At 46.6% G+C, this 17,912-nt stretch overlaps 1 protein-coding gene across 2 annotated transcripts in view; it reads right to left on the bottom strand.

Moving 5' to 3' along the window:
* GRIP2 (glutamate receptor interacting protein 2) overlaps window positions 1-17,912 on the bottom strand; it is a 258,196-nt gene that overhangs the window by 22,360 nt on the left and 217,924 nt on the right. For both annotated transcript variants that reach the window (XM_065642370.1, XM_065642371.1), the window contains exons 10-17: window positions 17,779-17,904; window positions 16,737-16,889; window positions 16,372-16,558; window positions 10,610-10,755; window positions 9,882-9,962; window positions 2,063-2,129; window positions 1,119-1,264; window positions 684-828 (exon numbers count right to left, since the gene is read on the bottom strand). In XM_065642370.1, coding sequence (XP_065498442.1) covers window positions 684-828; window positions 1,119-1,264; window positions 2,063-2,129; window positions 9,882-9,962; window positions 10,610-10,755; window positions 16,372-16,558; window positions 16,737-16,889; window positions 17,779-17,904 — 1,051 coding nt within the window. The remainder of the gene's footprint in view (window positions 1-683; window positions 829-1,118; window positions 1,265-2,062; window positions 2,130-9,881; window positions 9,963-10,609; window positions 10,756-16,371; window positions 16,559-16,736; window positions 16,890-17,778; window positions 17,905-17,912) is intronic.

Below are 17,912 nucleotides of genomic sequence, written 5' to 3'. Positions count from 1 at the left end.
TCAGCAAAGTCCTGATCCTTTAAATCCTACATATGCACATATATTCGGACACAGGAACAAACACAGTCAACCTCCCCGGTTGCTGAAGGTAAATCTGCACCTACACATGTCTGCTGCTTGAGGCACAGCAGCCCTGCACTGAGATACATCCCTCCGTAACAGACTAAGCAACCAGCAAGGACGGGTCAGAAAACTCTCGAATTTCTGTGGTTTCAGCAGGACACACCGCTGTCATGGCTGTAAGCCACAGTTTAGCAATAAGCGAGACCTGGACCGAAGTCTGTGGTGGTTTTGTGGGCAGGCTGGGCATTCTCCCCACACAACATGTGCCCAGTATATCACAGACCAGGAAGCATCTCTGTGGAAAAGGGGCAGATAAAACACATTTTCCTGGCTGCTGATTCAACCGACACGCTGGATGTGATGTTTCCAGAAGGGCCCTGCTTTGAGCGTCTCTCATTGTGCTGACAGCTCAGTCCCAGCCACCCCACAGCTCCTGCACGTGCGTCTGCAGAACCAGAACAACAGGGCTGTTGCTGCTTCACAGTGCTTGGTACCTTCATAGCACCTTTCCTTTTTAGCAGACTAAAACGCTTAAGAAGAGTTAATGACAGCAGAGGAAATTTTGCAAAGTTCAAGGTCCCTTCCCACATCAGTTCAAGCCCTCTGCCCAAAAACCTCACCTTTCTGCCAGCCCTCGTTTAGTCAAGCCTGAGATGACGATGGGATCAAAAGGTTCCTCTGTCCCAGAGATGGTTATTCCCAAGGGACCGCCGTATCGCTTCAGTTCCACTGTGTAGATAATAGCACCGGTTGTCTCCTGCTCATCTGAAAGAGAAAAGAGGAATGATGCATTTTTTAATTAGCCGTATAAAAGAGGTTATAAGAAAGACTTGCAACATTTAGAAGCAAAAGCCTGAGGTCTTCAGCCACGCTCATACAAAATGGGATTTTAACCATTCAGACCCTATTTAAGGGCAGAATAACAAAAATAGAACATAGTCAATGGGAAAGTGGTGACCAGACAGGCAGCAGCCCTTATCTTTGTTGGTTTGCACTACCTATTAGGAAATGTCATTACAGTGGACAGGCACAAGTTTGCATCAGGATTTCTGTACCAGAGTTATCTTCATCCTTCCTAATCTTCAATTTGACCAGGTCTTCACATTGCCTTAAAATCTGCACAGCATCCTCCATTGAGCAATTGTCGAGTCGGATGTTATCAATGGCTAACAGCTTGTCTCCCGGTTCCAAAGTTCCAGTTCTATGTGGAAAGGAAAAGAAAACTAAAAGTACATTTGTATTTGCCTTTCAGATCCTGTGACACATTCAATCCTGCCGTGACAACGACAATATTAACTTTTTATTGCCCTTGATCTTTCCAGGGAAACAACCATGAACGGAGTCAGGGATAATTATAACTTAAAGAGAGTAAGCTTGTGCAGAGGGTGCATCAACACAGAACAAGGGAGGAAAATTAGATATACAGCCTGGGTAACCTACAGCACTGAAAAATGCCTGATGTTTAACTGACGGATATTCTACCTTTTATGGAAACTCCTGTATGAGCACTCATAGAAATGAGCCCTCCGGCAGCACTAAATTCCTCTGAAAGCCTTGCTATGAAATGTTGAGATCAGAGGTGAAGTCAATAAATGCTGAATTATTTGCACAGTTCTCCACCAGTGCCCACAACTCACTCACCTGAGCAGGAGCTGAGACAGAGTAAATTACCTGATGAGCCACAGCACCTTATGGGATATATGAAGCCCTTTACCACATGCCTTTTAATGCTAATCATCCAACTCCTATGGAGTTAGCAGACCTGTGAATGGGTGCCTTGGCCACCTTCTCCATTAGCGCAACTCTACTTGCTTCAATATAGACCGTTTTCATCGCAAACCCTACCGTGGTCTAAGACAAACCTCTAGTTTGAAATCTCCTTGGATGCTGGCGAAATCCAGAACAAAGTAAAATACCGTTGCTTGGGCTTCATTCTACCGCTCATTATGGGGCTGGACATTTTTCAATGGGTTTGGCAGATGGGGAATTCTGTACTCACCTGTGTGCTACACTCCCCTTCTTGATATCAGAGATGATCAAAGGCTCCCCAGGCTTTCTGCTTGCAGCTGCAAAAGAGACACATAAGTAAAAACCTTGGTATTGAGTCTGTTCTCTAGGACAGGGGTGGTCAATGGGGAGAAGGAGTTGTAAAGAAAGGGAATTTATATTCCTTTGACAAAACAATGCTTCACACTCGAACTCTGGAAGCCATATCAGGGAAAAAAAAAAAAAATTGAAACCCTGCAAACATTTTTTGGTCGCCTTTTGCCCAAGTTAGCTAGCTGCTGCCTTTTGTCTCCTCCTGAAGGGTGTCCAGCAGCAAAAGGTGGGACTGTCCGATCCCAGCACTGTTGAACACAGGCTCACCCACGTCTCTGATGCGATACAGCAAGTGGCAACGGCCATGGCAGCAGTCGGACATCAGCCCTGCTGCCGAGGCAGCACCCAGCTCAGCGCCGGGGTTAATACAGGCATTTCTGTGATCTTAAAGTAAAGTGGGCTGGGAAATTCACCAGATGGAAAATAACCCAGGAAGAATTAGATAAAACACTGTTTTCCAGCTGGTTCAGCTTCCCCAGCCACTTCATCATACAACAGGATAAATCGGGGCTTGTCCCAGTGCTGGAGCTGGAAGGGGTCACTTCCAATTCTTCTCTCCCGCCTGGCCCCAATAACTTTTTCAGCCCATGAGAGATGTGAGTTTGCATTTCTGGGAGCATTTGCATTTTCAAATTTGCCTGCAAGACCTGCTGCTTTCTTGAGAAACCCAAGTGAGATTTATGACTCAAACCCCTCCTGACCTCCCTGCCATCCACACAGCAAACACACGCCAAGAGCGTCCCTTTCGCCCCATGTCACTCCCTCCCGCCTTGCCATGGGAATCGCATCGTCTCATTTAAAGCTGACAGAGCTTCTCAGCAAAAACTGCATGGGAAGGAAGAAACTTGCAGCCTCTGAACACATCAGATGCAGGTCAGAGATTAAAATATCTGTGATGCATGTGGCACCAAGGACACCGAGATCCACCTGCCTGAACAGCAGTTAGAGAGCATCGCAGAAAGTCGGACATCAAGGAGTAAGTGCTTCCTCTTAGCAACCTCTCCACTCTAGCTTTTTCAGTTGTTTACTTTCATACACGAGATTTTAAAACACATGTACTGACCTGTCACCTTTAAGGATACTCTCTCAGATATAACTAAACCTCCTGTATTGAACAGAGCAAAAAGACAGCCAATCTCAGTCATAGCAGGGCTGAGTATAGAAGTTATGTCAGACCAGGGCTGATTTTATAATAGTGAGATATATTTGTGGCTGAGAGAGGTGTACAATGTGCTGGTCTGAGCAGTGGTGATGGGAGGCCCTGTTAGCACACCCTGAGCCCTGGGTCGGGCTGACATTGCCGCATGTTTAATCACTCCCTAGCCTGGTTCTGTCAGAGCGATCCAGGTTAGCAAAAATACTTTTCAATGCAAGGTTTGTTTACTAGTTTCAAAGCAAAGGCGGCGTGACAGAAAGGGGTTAGAGTAGATCTCCGTAGTCCTGGTGGTGGGTTGGGAATGGTCACCTCTAAACCTGACCCAGCCACAGCTGGAACCGTGTGTCCAGAGACCGCAAACGCTCAAAAGTACAAAGAGGGGGGGAAATTTAAAAAAAAATAAAAGGCACGTATAGATAACAACATGCCTTGAGCTCTGCAAAAATGGTCGTTATCTCAGTATCTATCTTACAAGCCCTGCAATACGTGGGGGGGATCCTGCCCATGGTCCTTCTCTGAGCAGAGAGCAGGACCGTGTCCTTCTGCAGCTCCACTACTGGTGTCAGCACTAATGTAGCATAAATTTCCTGGATCAGAAGCAAGGCTGAATTACCGAGTGCTTTATCCACTAGGAAACAAAGCAAGCTTTAAGGAAAAATCATTCTAGGCTTTGTTTGCAATTTTTTTTAAAGTTGTGTTTTCCAAACAGATTTTCTTGAGAATTTGGTTAAATGGAAGAGCCATATACAACCACACACAACTGTCCCTAGAGTACCCAAATTTTAATAAATGGCAGACCTCTGTATTAAATAATAACTTAGTATAAAACTGAAAGACTTTATAAAACTATCATTATTAATCAGCATCTACAAATCTGAAAGGTAAGTTAGAGAGAGACTCAATGAATAATCATCTCAAGAAGCATAAGATGCAACGTTAAGATAACGAAATCCCAAAGCACAGAACAGTCATTTGCTGCTTGTTTTAAAAAATAGTAGTTACTAACTCCATTATTATTTAATTGGGGCTGCGGTCTTTGGAGTTAAGACACCTGCACAGATGAGTAAAGCCTTTTCATTCATTCGTTTCTGCTATCAGTATAGTTATTTCTCTCCAAAGGACATTGTCTTGGTAATTTGTTCGCTCCACGAAGACACAGTTCAGGTGTCCAGCCTTGCCTCTGGGTCTTGCTTTCCCATCTGTAAAACGAAGACAGCAGCAAAGGGAGTCGAGAGAGGAGATGGATGGAGAGACAGAGGCAGGAGCTGCTGTGCAGGCACCCGGGCTCGCTCTCGGCCACCGCTCCAGCTGTGACCCCCATCTGCCGGGGCAAACCACTTCAGGATGGAAGAAGGCTCTTTTTCGGATACATTTGTATTTTTGGCAGCTTTACCAGTACCAAAGAGAGTTTAAATCTGCTCCAGTGGCCCAGAGAAAGCTCCATAAATCAACAGCTGGTGAAGGCAAAAGCGTGGGGTGGGGGAGAAACTCAGAACGAAAACACTGCTTGGCCGTGGTGACAGGGCAGTGATAAAAAAGTGAATTGATCAATACTGTTATTTACTTTTTATAAATTGCTTTCAGTCTCTTGCCACCTCTGCTGTGATTCTGGCTCACTTGGTGTTTACTCTGTGATGGATGATGAAGCCAGAAACACATGTCCGGTTTGTGTTTTTAATAGAATGCATAATGACTTGAATCGGTAAATTATTCCCCTCCAAGGAGCACGAGCACATATCTCACACGCATCAACGCTTCAACCCGTCATAAACGCCCTTCGTTATTGACCAAGCCAAAGCAGCACCTGCCAACATGTCATTAAAAAAATTGTAATAGTGCCATAAGGCTACATTTCAGAAAGCGGGCATTTATAAAGGGGAAAAAAACCCAAACAAAATCAGAAACCCAATAATCTTGGGATAACTAAGGAATGAGAAGAGGAATAAAAGCAAATCAGAATTGATTACAAAAAGCAGCAGTGAAAATCAAATCCCCAGTACCCAGCTTTTTCCTCTGTCATTCATTAGTTTTAGCAGCAGGCGCATATATTATCAGTCCCTCCAGCAGGATATTTATCGCACTGTCGATCTATTTCCTTTCAAAATCTCCAGGTAGCAAAACCAGGATAGAATATCCCACCTCGGTGAAAGCAGCAGAGTGAATCAGCTGCAAATCTCAGTGGAAGCTGCGATGCTGGTGAGGGGATACGACGGGAGACTGATGGCAGGGCCCAGGTTAATCCAGCACCTGCAAAGCTGGAGTTGCTCAGCCCACAGATCCATCTTCTCGCTAGGACAGTGATTACACTGCTTAAGCAACTAAATCGAAGTTATCTATCTATCCAAATCCCGTTTTTATCGCCCGCGAGCAGATATACTACCTACTCCTTATCTGCAGTACTTCACGTCAAGGGCACAGGAATTGATTTGTTAAGATATATAAAGGTAATTTGATAAACATGCTATATAAAGCATTAATGCATATCTAAAATGAATGGTAATTTCAATATCTGTTTAAAAAGCAATAAGAAAAGACCTATATCCTGCAGCAAACTTCACAACTAGCCCTTGGAGAGGATATTTGAGACAGACCAAAAAACAAACGCCACCACACCACACACACACAAAAAATGGCCACACACCAACCACAAAAAGCAATCTTTTGTGTAATCAGCTATCATTTTCCAGAGGCTAATAACAAATCCATATCTTATTTTAAGAGGTCAGGTATTGAACATACAAAAATACACAACTATTAGTTTCTCGCTGTTGGAGATTTTAATTTGTAAGAGATTTACAGAAAACCTACAAAGGCATAACTGTATCATTAGAACTGAATGCAGGCAGCAAGATCAGAGCACTTAAGGCCTGTGTTCTACTAATGGAGATGAGTAGTTCAGGCTAACAAGAGCCAAATCTTCACACCCCTGTGTCAAAAACCTCAGTTCGCACCGAGTCTTTGCGTCCTCACCATTCTGAGCACCTCGGAGGTCTCTGCAAACAGCTGAGCTCCACAGCCCTCCCAGCTCTCTGAACCTTGTAGAGCAGAAAGGAGAGCACGCTTTGCTCTTCAAGCAGAGCAGGTTTTCTACAAACAAACGCAGCTTCTCCCTGGGACAGAACCCGAGGCACTGGAGGATGGAGAAAACCAGGGTGATTTTGCTGGCTCCTTGTCCTGTCACCGCCGGACGAAGTGCAAGGAAGCAGCACACACAAGGCAGCTGTGGTGTTTTGCTTTGCTAATTTTCATTTAGCAAATGTAGGAGACTGAAATGAAACTTTAGGGCATCGAGGTGCCACAGAAGTACAAAGCAGAATCAGTGAGAGCCTCACCCCTTGGATTTCCTATTCATCCTTCAGGGAATGGAAGGGGAAATAACGCTATATGCATATATTTCCATCATGCGTCTTAATCTGCTGCATCCCTCTGCTAGGCTGTGTTTGAGCAGGGGGAAGAAACCCACCTGTGTGCACTGACCACAACTGGGGGCTCACCTGGCCCAAGCATTCTCTTTCTAGAAAACCCTGAGACCTCGGAGTTGAAATGTCCTCAGCAAACATCTGCCCCTCACCAGGAGCAAGCACAGACCCCTCATGTTCATTCCCAGAACCGGCAGCGCCTGCCATCCGCACACAAAAACCTCCTGGGTCTTCAGCCCTTATATGAACCTTTCCAGCAGATTTATGGTTCCTCCCATAGCCAGCTCCTTTACATGAATTCGTCCAACGCATCCATCAAGAATCCTGCTCTCCCCTCTTAGCCCATCTCCCAATTAGCTCCAAGAGCCACAGCACAGCAAGGACTTGATCGGTTTTATTTCTGTAGTGCTCCTCCGATGAGGTCGGAACACTTTCTGCCCGTGTAAGAAGGCAGCAGAGGAATTAACTACAGATGAACCTGCTGAAGCTGAGGTAAAACTCAACGAAAGCAACTAATCTTTCATTGACAGTGTAGCTGGACCACCAAGTTTATGGACAAAGCCAATTCTGCGGCCACAACACTGCAGGGGGATCTTCTACTGACCCCTCTGGCTCGTCATCTATTTAACCTGCCCGAGTTTTACAGAGTAGGGAACAAGAATACAACGTGGGAGGCCAGTAAGCCAAGTCCTCTACTATAAAACGGCAGTTATATGCTTTTTGCTTGTCAGAAGGAGAACTGTAAAAGCTGTTTCTAGATCTATACAAGCATTCAAATTAGCAGAACCAGGAGGAACTGAGCAAAACAGAGTTATTTTTACCTCTTTTCTCTTGCATCACACTCCCGCATGCACATCATGTCCCTACAGGAGGTACCATAAGGCTGCTTGCTTTGATTTTAATGTTTGAAACTGGTGTATTTATCTGCCCAGTCAGAGGCAGAGTGACAAAATGATGATCTAATTTGCTAAGGGTCATGTGGACATAGGCTTATCTGGACTAATATATGAAAACAGAATTAGAATTCAACTAGCATTTCATCCTTGCCACCGCATTTTCTGACTGGCTTTTTGCTTCATTTGTAAACATAATTTTGGCTTTGATTCAGCAAAGGACTGAAATACATCTTAAGTTTATGCATATGGATTACTTAAACAATGTCCTGCAAACATGCTCAACAATCAAAAATCTATTATATTGTTAAAAAATTGTTTTGTAGTTAGATAATGGGTATCTAACTATTTAAAACCCAGGAGTTAGTTTCTTTTTATTTGGAAGTGATTTCCAAAAAGCGTGTGAAATCAGTTCTTTAAACAAATTTCAAATGAAAATATTTTCAACATAAAAATACATTTGAAGTGTAAATGCACACCTGAAGAAGGTCCCATTTAAGTGAGACTCCACAATAAAAACTGGAGAGCAAAAAGAACCTGGAAGTTGCCAGCAAAAACTAAGCTTTGAAGCTGAAATGAGCTGAAATCCCTGCTCAAGCCAGCAGTTTTTTGCTCCCAGATCCATCGTCCCGGGTTGCTACCTGCGATGGCGATGCCAAGGCAAAGGGCTGGGCTGCTGCACCGCGCCCCGCTCCCCGCACTGAAATGTCCTTACGGGCACCCCGCTGCTTTCCGAAAGCACTTTGATGTATTCAGATAGTAATTGCTACCAAGCTAAATGTTAAATACTGTGCGGCTATTTCTCAGGGTTATCCTTGTGGCACAAATAGGGGAAGCTGGGAAGAACGAGAAGAAATAACACAGGGCGCAAAGTCATCACCCTGTCGATGTTCGAGTCACTCCTGAGAATCACCCCACTTAGACCAGAACACCTCTAATTAACTCACTGACTAATGCTGTAAATGCCAAGAGGTAGTTATAAATTGCTTATCATTTTAAATGAAACCTCTTTTTAAAGTGTCCCTAGCAACTGCATTCCCCAGACACAGCTGGGTCCATGCTCCCAGGAGCTCAGACGCAAGATCCCATTTACTGCAGTCTCACAAGCTTCTCTGTTTCAGCTGAGAGGTGGTGGCAGCCTCTGGGCACGGCAAATCTGAGATGATTCAACTCACTTTACCCAGCAGTGAAAGTGGGATGAGTGACGCAAGACCTGCTCACATTTCATAAATGAAACATTAACTGATGCAAGGCGTAACAAGACCCCTGGCTGGCCAGAAATTTGGGATGGATCTGCCTGTATTTGTGCCCTTACAGCATCCCCTCCAAAGAAGCCAAAAGGTCTTTAAATGAAAAACATGCTTCAGAAGAGAAACAAAGATAATTAGAGAGAAACAGAGAAGAGAGAGGAGAAAGAAAAAGGTTTATGTCCTGTTCTCTCAGCGCCCACCAAATCCTGGCACAGGGATGTCCTCTTCCATGGTTGCGGTTACTCAATGCAAGGGCTCCTGGCAAACCCTGCCCAGCTCCTTCTCCTGCCCCTAAAGTGCCTTCCCCCCATCTCTAAGGCCACCCACCCCTTTCATTCTCCTCCTCCTCTCTACCCTTCAAGCTGTGGGTTCACCTCACTCTTGCTTTATTCCCTCCACCTCCCCCTGCAAGGGTCCCACGAGACCCAGACAATTCTTTTTTAAAAAGGAACATAATACGACTGTGAGCAAGGAAAAAAAAAACATTACTAATAATATACTATACTATAAGTCCGTGGCACAGACCAGCTGATCGTTTCAGATGTAGAATGAGAGGAAATGGCTTCAAGTTACACCAGGGAAGGTTCAGATTGCATATTAGGAAAAACTTATTCATGCAAAGGGTTGTCAGGCACTGGAACAGGCTGCCCAGGGAAATGGTTGAGTCACCATCCCGGGAGGGGTTTAAAAGACACAGATGAGGCTTTTAGGGACATGGTTTAGTGCTAGAGTTAGGCTATGGTTGGACTCGATGATCTTAAAGATCTCTTACAAACAAAATGATTCTATGATCCTTTGCCCCAACCCTTCACGCAGCTGCTTTTCTCTGCGGCAGGCAGGGACCGCACATCTAATTCAGTTTGGGATAAATCACAAGCACTGCGAGCGCTGTCAGGAATCCCCACAGAATCTTCTCTCTCTCCACTGGGCCCCTCTGATGTGCCAAGGTGGAAAAGCAGCGGCTGTTGCAACTGCAAGCACAAGTCTGAGCAATACTTACAGCTAATTGTAATTCCAAGCTCTACACCCCTTTTCTTGGGCAATTTAACGTGGAAAGTACCGCTGCTGGGTATGACAGACTCTATAAAACCAAAAAGAGACAAAAGAGAAAACAGGAGAAAAGAGAGAGTTTTCAGTTGAATGGATGGTTTCTTTGGAACCAAAAAAAACAAGCCCATAAAACCCAGCTTTACTGGTTCAAATAAGGTTCCTATTCGAGGCCCTGTGGACTTCAGGTTAAAATTTGGATTCTGATTAAAAATACATGCTCTGAATGTCAAGCAAAGTGCTCACGTCATGCTGTATATCAAGATTGAGGCAGCTGTTAATGTAAAAGGAATATTTTTTTTTTTTTTGTAATACCGAGCTGCACATCAGCCCTAGCCAATAGCTTTGGCTTCCACCTTGCTTCAAGGCCATAAATTAACATAAATATTATTCATAATAATGGGCAAATAATTAAAGTGCAGGTGGCCTCTTCATCTACTGCTTACAGCCAAGTGGTGAGAACAAGGCACTTATGAAGGGATCAGAAGAAGGACCCTCTATCTTAGTGCATATTAGAGAATGAGAAATGGAAAAGGTCCTCACAGGGTCCTCTTGCTCTTCCCTCTGAGCTCTAGCAAATACCTCACATGTTTGTGCAAATACACCCCCTCCTACGGGTTAGTAAAGGCCCTGGCAGAGTCCTGCTGGCAGCGAGGAGCACAAATTCCTTTGGTAACGTACCTGCGACATCAAATTCGATCTCGAGCACCACTTTGTTCGTGAGCGCAGCATCACGCAAAAGCTGATTAGCTTCCTCCATGGTCCCGTCCTCAGTCGCAATGCCGTTGATAGAAAGGACTCTGTCTCCTACTTGGAGCAGCCCACACCTGCAGTCCATGTTGGGAAAAGAGGGGAAGGGGACAAGGAGACATAGGAAAGGAGAAAAAACAACCCCACAACCAGCCGTGAGTTACTTTTGCCAGGCAAATCTATTACTAGACACACAGAGTAGTGACAAATCTGCAGAAGTGGCCCCAAAGACAAGATAACTCATTCTGCAATGCCCATCCCGGTGCTGAGAGCCCCTGGAAGGTCACAAGGCAGAAAACCCTCGTGGTTTGCCTAAATTCAGACATACTTTGCATTTTGGTTGTATTTCCTGCAACTTCCAGGAAAAAAAGAAAAAAGTAGCTCTCACGTTCCTGAAAGTCAACACCATGGCCAATTGATGAGTGATAAGCGCAAGGGCACGTGGCCTCCTACCCTATATAACGGTATACGGCTCTTTCCATGTGCTTGCACCCTCTGAAACCCAAGCTAATGGCACTGAAAACTGCACAGATTCCTCTGTTTAATACATGGCTAATACTGACTGAAGCTACAATCCAATGAACTCACTGAAACGTCTCAGCAAATTAGATAATCATTTATCCCCTGTAATTGCATTTCTGGAAGCCAAATGTACATGGATACTGTTTAACTGCCTTGAAAGGTCAATATTATTCCCATGCGATATCCTGCCAGTATAACCACAACTGGCACTTTGGGGTTTTTGGTTTAGACAGGCGTTCTCCAAGAGCACAGATCAGCAGGTTTTTTTTTTACTTTGGAAGAAAAACGACGATAGCAAGGCTATATTGGAGACATACTGCTGCAGTGTGGCTTGTCTCTTGGGCGCTCTCTGTGTTTCTAAGCAAGGTTTTTTTCCACACGTGAACCACTACATCCAAAATGCAGCCTCCCTCCCATATAACACCAGCAAGACAATCTTCCATGTTACTGAGCTGGCCCATGGCTCTACAAAAGTCAAGAGCGCAGCATTCCCCCATGACTGGCCATGGGCAGTGGGTTGCTCATCTTCCTTCTCCTCCACATCCTTCATCAGTTGTTTGCTGTACCCACATCTTTCCAGATTTTCTGCTCACATCTGTAAGGCTGTCCACTTGAGCAGAGCTTGAGAAATCATTCCTTGTCCATCCTTAACACAAGCTACAGAGGGGTCTCCAGAACAGGTTGAGGGTTATGGGAACAAGTCTAAGGTTCACCTCTACATTTGTAGTTATTTTACCACCAAGATTTCCCGGAGGGCATCAACTATCCTGTTTTGAGCCTTCTCCAAAGAATCTTTATACCCTTGCTCTTTAACGATCAAGCACATCCTTTGCCCTCTCCTTTCTAGATGTCAGCTTCCACTGATATTTCATGGAAGACAGCTTGGTTTTTTACTAATCCTTCCAGCCACGCTTCATCACTCACACCCAATCCAATTGTAAGAAAACATGGTACTGCAGCTTCTGGCCACAGGAAGATAACATCGAAGGCAAGGGACACTGGCTGTATTATTCACCTCCAAACAACAGGACATATATGAAAGCCCAGGTTATCAAGAAAAAATACACACATTCAAATTCAAAAGAAATGCACAAGCACAACAGTTTTTGCCGGTGGCCCATCAAAAGCAGAGATATGAGCAAATTTGGAGAGCGCCTAGGGAAGTTATTTTATTGGTAGGAAGGTCTTAAACTTGCAGTATATTTATGCTGCTGCCTGCGTTCATGCCACCCATGGAAAAATGCCGGTTATTTTATGGTATGTAAATTCAGAAGTGTTTGTTCAAGGAGACTTGGATTAGGACAGACAACTCTGTAGTGTATAAATGAATCCACCCTTGCGAATAAATTGCATCAAGTTTAATTACAGTCCTTTACTGGACTTGTGGCTATGCGGCCACACAGTTGTGCTTGGAAATATCAGCTTATAAATATGAAGATGGCAAGGAGTATGACAGAGATGCCTCCTCCAGCACCGAGAGCTCTCTTGCTATGGCCAGAGCGCACCTTTTGGAAAGGAAGGGTCAACACCAGCATCACACAGGCATCACTTCATCATTTCAAGGTCTCACAAGGACACAATCCGTTTTGGCACCACCATTTCAGCCACAAGGGCCGAGAGATCACAGGACACTTTTACTCAGCATGAAAACAAACATTTTCCATCTTTCTCACCAGAGCTACCATCTCACAAACAACCATTTCTTTTGTTTCTTCACTCATGGTGGACTTGCCTGGGTGTTTTATAGCCAATAGCTCTGTTAGGTCAGAAGTATTTTATTTCTTTTACTATTAGCCTCAGTCAATCATGGTTGTTTAAACCCCAGTCTTGCAGGTTTATAAAAGTTTGTGGAGTGAAGCCACAACCTTCTGGCTCCCTCCATGAGTGCAAGGAGACCCAACAAGCCTTGTTAACCCTTCAGAACAACTCCAGAGAAACCAGTTTCCACCTGCCCTTTTGCTGGAAGCCAAGGCTCCTGCAGACCTCCCCTAGGCTCTGCTGTGGGATCCTACGCGAGCCTTTTGGGCGGTGCTCCCAAAGAGAGGGCGTTTGTCTCAGAGGTGCAGAGTCTAACTTGAGAGCTCACAAAAGCGCTTTGAGATCATGGGAAGAAAAGTGTTTTAAAATCAGAAAGAACAAGAGTACGGGCATCCGCTGGAGTGAAAGACAGCCCTGTGGATGTGTTGAAGTCCACGATGGGAATGTCTCCCTGGGGTTAGAGAGCTTTGCATTTTGTCATGACTCATTTCTTGGGCTCAAAGACTGCAACAGTGCAGTGGCGGTGTCTGGCTAGACACAGCGCAGCACATCTTCAAGCCTCGGGCAGGATACGCACTGAAGATCTCAGCATCGTCAGCATCTGCGTGGTCACTCCAGCTGTGGGGTGGCAGCAGCTGTGACCATGGCCACATTGCTGGCTGCAGACACCGATCCACTGTGCCCTTACATACCCCTGAGCTGGCCTGCATGGGTCAGACTTGCACATCTGTGTATGCCTGCACATCTGTATCTGCATGTCAGTGGGCAGGTCCCAGCATACAGAAGATCAAAGTTTTGCTGACAGCTTCACCCAGCTGCTAAGCTTTCCTCTTACAAACTATTCATACTCAAAAGCCAGAAACACAACGATCAAACAACTGTGTTGGAGCAGAGCTAGAAAACATGTAACTCAGCAGGAAGCATTGATTTTGGATACCGGGATGGAGAATCCAGATACTCTCCCACTGCTGTCAGTGACAGCTGGGGGAGGAAGGACACAAAAGCTGCGTGTTTCAAGGCAGCCAAGAGGGGACGTCAGGCAACTTCCTATTCCACCCTCCTTGCTGATAACAGGGCCTGAATCACTGTCTCATCTGGAGCCCAAAGGCTTCATCTTGCACCCAGAAAACAACAGGTGGGGAGGGGGATCTATTAGAGGCTATTGGCTGTAAAACAAATCACAAGTCAGGGAGGCGAGAGCTTTTGCTTCAAACCACCTGCCACAAGCTAGCACGAAGCAGATAATAAATATGAGGCAGCCCAACCTCCCTGAAAAGAGGGCGATGCCATCCTGCTCCCTGGTAGCACTCAAATTTGCTGGACACCCAAGAGGCAGCTCTGCCAGGGCAAGCCAGATGGACAAAGCGATTATAGATCATACCCTTGTGCAACAGCACATTTAGATTTGCAGGTCTTGCAAGGGAGTGCGCAAACATGCAGAACAGACCCAGGCTGCTGAGCCTGCTCCCTGTATCTCCACCAAAACCCTGTTTTGCAAAGGGCAACAACTGCAGCACAAGAAAAAGTGTAGCTCAGCCAAGAGCCCAGCTTGGTAAAGGGGAGAAAAATGGTTCTAATGTCTTGGGCTGCAGTTACACAGAACCTCTCAAGGGCATGGTAACTAGGTATCTAGGAAGGATGGAACAAACAAGCTCTGTGGGACAGCAAGAAACAACAAGTTAAATGAAAACACAAAACTGCCTTTTTCACCTTGCTGCAAAACCAGTACACTTATCACTTCGAGATGGGAAGGAAAGATGCACGATCTAAGAGATTTAATCCCCAAATCAAATCCAGGCTGCAAACACAGAGAGGATTGCTCCCTGTCGCCAGAAAGCAGCAGCCAGGAGAGTGCGAATCTTGCTGGGTGGGCAGCCGAGAGGCAAAGCGGTGTGTGTGACACATTAGAGCCAGGCAAGACCGCACCACGAGGCTTTGCTTTCACTCCGGGCTTGGCAAGAGCATAAAACAAAGCCAGGTGGATTTCAGCACATCTCCCTCCTCCTCTGGGACCGAAGGCTTTGTTACTGCCTGATTTACAAAAGGAGTTTGGTGCTTTGCAATGTGAGCCAAATTCACCCTGGTAATAGAGGATTAAAACAAACAAACAAATAAACAAACAAACAAAATACCATCACTTTCCTTTTTAAATCCTGTTTGAAAACAAACAAAAGGCATAAAAGGCTTTTGAAATCTCTCTTAACTTGCATCACACAGCACAACTCTTTCTCCTGTGCCAGCCCCTTGTCCCAGTCCTCCCACAGACACAAGCACCAGGCACTGGTGCTTCTCCCTGCCCCTGCATCGGCTGCCTGGAGAAGCTCCCGCACCAAGACCACTCTGCACATCAAGGACTCTCATTTCCTTTTGCAGGTTCTTTTTCTGATGTACGACACCCTATGGGTTTGTGCCAGGCTGGCTCGAGGACACCAACCATCAGCACATGCTGATGAGACCCTTGGAGTCTCCTCCTCCCCAGGAAGGGTCTGCAGCAGGTGCTGAGCACTGGCACATCACTGCACCTCAGGCACCCTCGGCAGGACAGGCCACCAGTGCAAATCACAGGTGGGAAGAGGAACCGGCACAAGGCTTTAAGTGCCAGCTCACCCCTCACTGTTGCATCTAACAAAACCAGGTCTACTTTCCACCCTGCAGGAGCTCAAGCTGTGCTGGGACCTGGTCCCTTTAGTGAGAAAAACCTCGCTACAGGGCATCTACATTGTCCTGCACAGACATTTGGGCAGACTTCACATCCAGCCAGCAAGGGTACTGGGAGAAGTTTAGCCAGAGCAGCCAGAGCTCCTGAGCTGAGACTGGGCCACTGGAGCAGCCACTGCTCCCAATGTCCCCAAGGGGTGACAAGCAGCACTTAATGACACTCCTCCATTCTGCTCTTTTCCCAGCATTATTGAGGAAAAGCAAGAGTCCTGAAATGCAGCACCTACCTGCTCCTCAACCAGAACCCTCCTCTGCAGTTCAAAACCTTGGCTTTAAAGCCAGTTTATACAGCTAGGCTCTGCTACAATGAAACCTAGCAGAAAACACTTTGCTAGGCCCACTTATTTAGATATTCCCCTTTTCTGCACCCAGACAAAAGCTTTATCTTTCAAAAAAAAAGAAAAAAAAATAAAAAGGAATGGGAATGGCTCTCTCCCACAGATACACGCTCCCTTCCTCCTCCTCCCAGAACAGCCGCAGCCTGGTGCCAAGACGTTCACCTGGGATGCGAGGGAGGCCGCGGTCAGCCGACGAGTGCAGAAATGGCAGTGACAGTAAACCATGCCCAGTGAAGAATGGGAGATATTACAAAGATGATAGTAAATATCTACATGAGCCTCTGAGGAGAGAAAACAAACCAAACCATGAAATGTTCAGCAGCAGCACCATCAGCATCCAAGGGCAAGGTCTCTAACCTCTCTGCCGGGCTGTCGGGCTCAATAAAACGGACGAGAGGTGGGGAAGACAGGGTTTCGGTAGCAAAGATGCCTCCCTGGAGCTGAAGTCCGAAGCCATTCAAAGGGTCTCCCCTGAGCACCACCTCTGTTGTCTCCGTGTGGACTATCTGCCCGCCAGGACCCACCGTGCTGGAGGCCAGCGACACTGAGGAGGAGAGAGGCAGAAGGTCAGGGAGGTCACGGTCAACGTAGCAGGTCTGGTCATGGACCTTGGTCCGGCACTGGTGGGGACAGTGACCAAGGATGAGCAGTCCTACCCCAGCTAAGTCAACAATAAGGACAGCAAAGCAAGCATGCACACCCCAGCCCACTGCCACTCTTACGTGAGCTCTTGTGCTCCTTCTTCTTCTGCCTTCTCCTCAGCATGGTGGTGCGGGGGCTCATGGAGTGGGAGCTGCGAGGTAGCGTGTTGGAGTTCTGGCACGGGAAGCCCTGCGCGTTCATGGTGGGAGACGAGAAGTTGGCAGCCACCAGAGCTAGGGAAATACAGACCACGTTAAGGATGTGTGCAGAGAAGCGTGGCAGCAGGTTCAGCTAAAGGGTGTTCATCAAACACCTAATGTGTTTGGACTACCTCCTTCTTCCCAGGCTCAAGACAAGGTGAGAACCTTGTCCTAGGCTTGCAGCTCCAGGAGAGCTGAGAGTGGGCTTGGACTCAGATGGACATTGCTCTCTGGTGTGCACTGACTCCCGTGGCTGGGCTGCCTGTCACTGCAGCATCCAGGCCACCAGGTGAGAAGCACATCACGGATGCAGGGCAGCCAACAGCAGGTTGGCACCATGGCACTAATGAATCCTAAATACACACAAAGAGAAATCCCAGCTTGAACCTGAGCTGCTGGGCAACTGGGCTGCCCTGTCTGCTTCCCACAGTTCGCACACGGTGTGTTGATTCCTCCTCCCTGTCTTACGGCCATAAGACAAGAAACTTGGGGTAAACAGAGCCTGGTTCTTTCAAGAGGTGTGTTTACAGATTTTGAAGCAGCCATAATCCTGCCGCTAACATGTTGTGTGGCACCAGGGCTGAGCTGGATGCATCGCGTTACTACACGTCACCAGAGATGCCCTCCTTGTCCCACAACAACTCGTTTTTGCCATATGAAACTGGGCACTGGGGTGGGGGGTTAGAGGATGGGAGACCGAGGCTGCCCAGCACATGGCTCTCAGTGCCATTACCAGATCTGTGTGTGCTGGGCTGCATATACTGGTTTTGTACTTCAGCACTGGACCTGTGGAAACAGCCCCAGGTGAACAGGGACGAAACGAGTGACAAGCCAGGTTACGGAGTTGGGTATTAAAGAAATGGAAGGCACAACATGAATGAACACGCGCAGGGGTGGGGGCAACGCCGTGTGCCGAGGTTACATTTGCAGTAATCCTGTCCAGACGTCTGGTTCCAAGTGGGTGTCTTGCAGTGCCCAGGGTGGTGGGTGTGACAGTAGTTGACACAGGGGTCCCAGCAGTGGTGGTGGTCACTCTTCTGCACCTTGACTGGTGGC

Source organism: Caloenas nicobarica, chromosome 11 (assembly GCF_036013445.1).
Source record: "Caloenas nicobarica isolate bCalNic1 chromosome 11, bCalNic1.hap1, whole genome shotgun sequence".
Lineage (NCBI taxonomy): Eukaryota > Metazoa > Chordata > Aves > Columbiformes > Columbidae > Caloenas > Caloenas nicobarica.
This window is presented reverse-complemented; position numbering and strand designations above follow the sequence as displayed.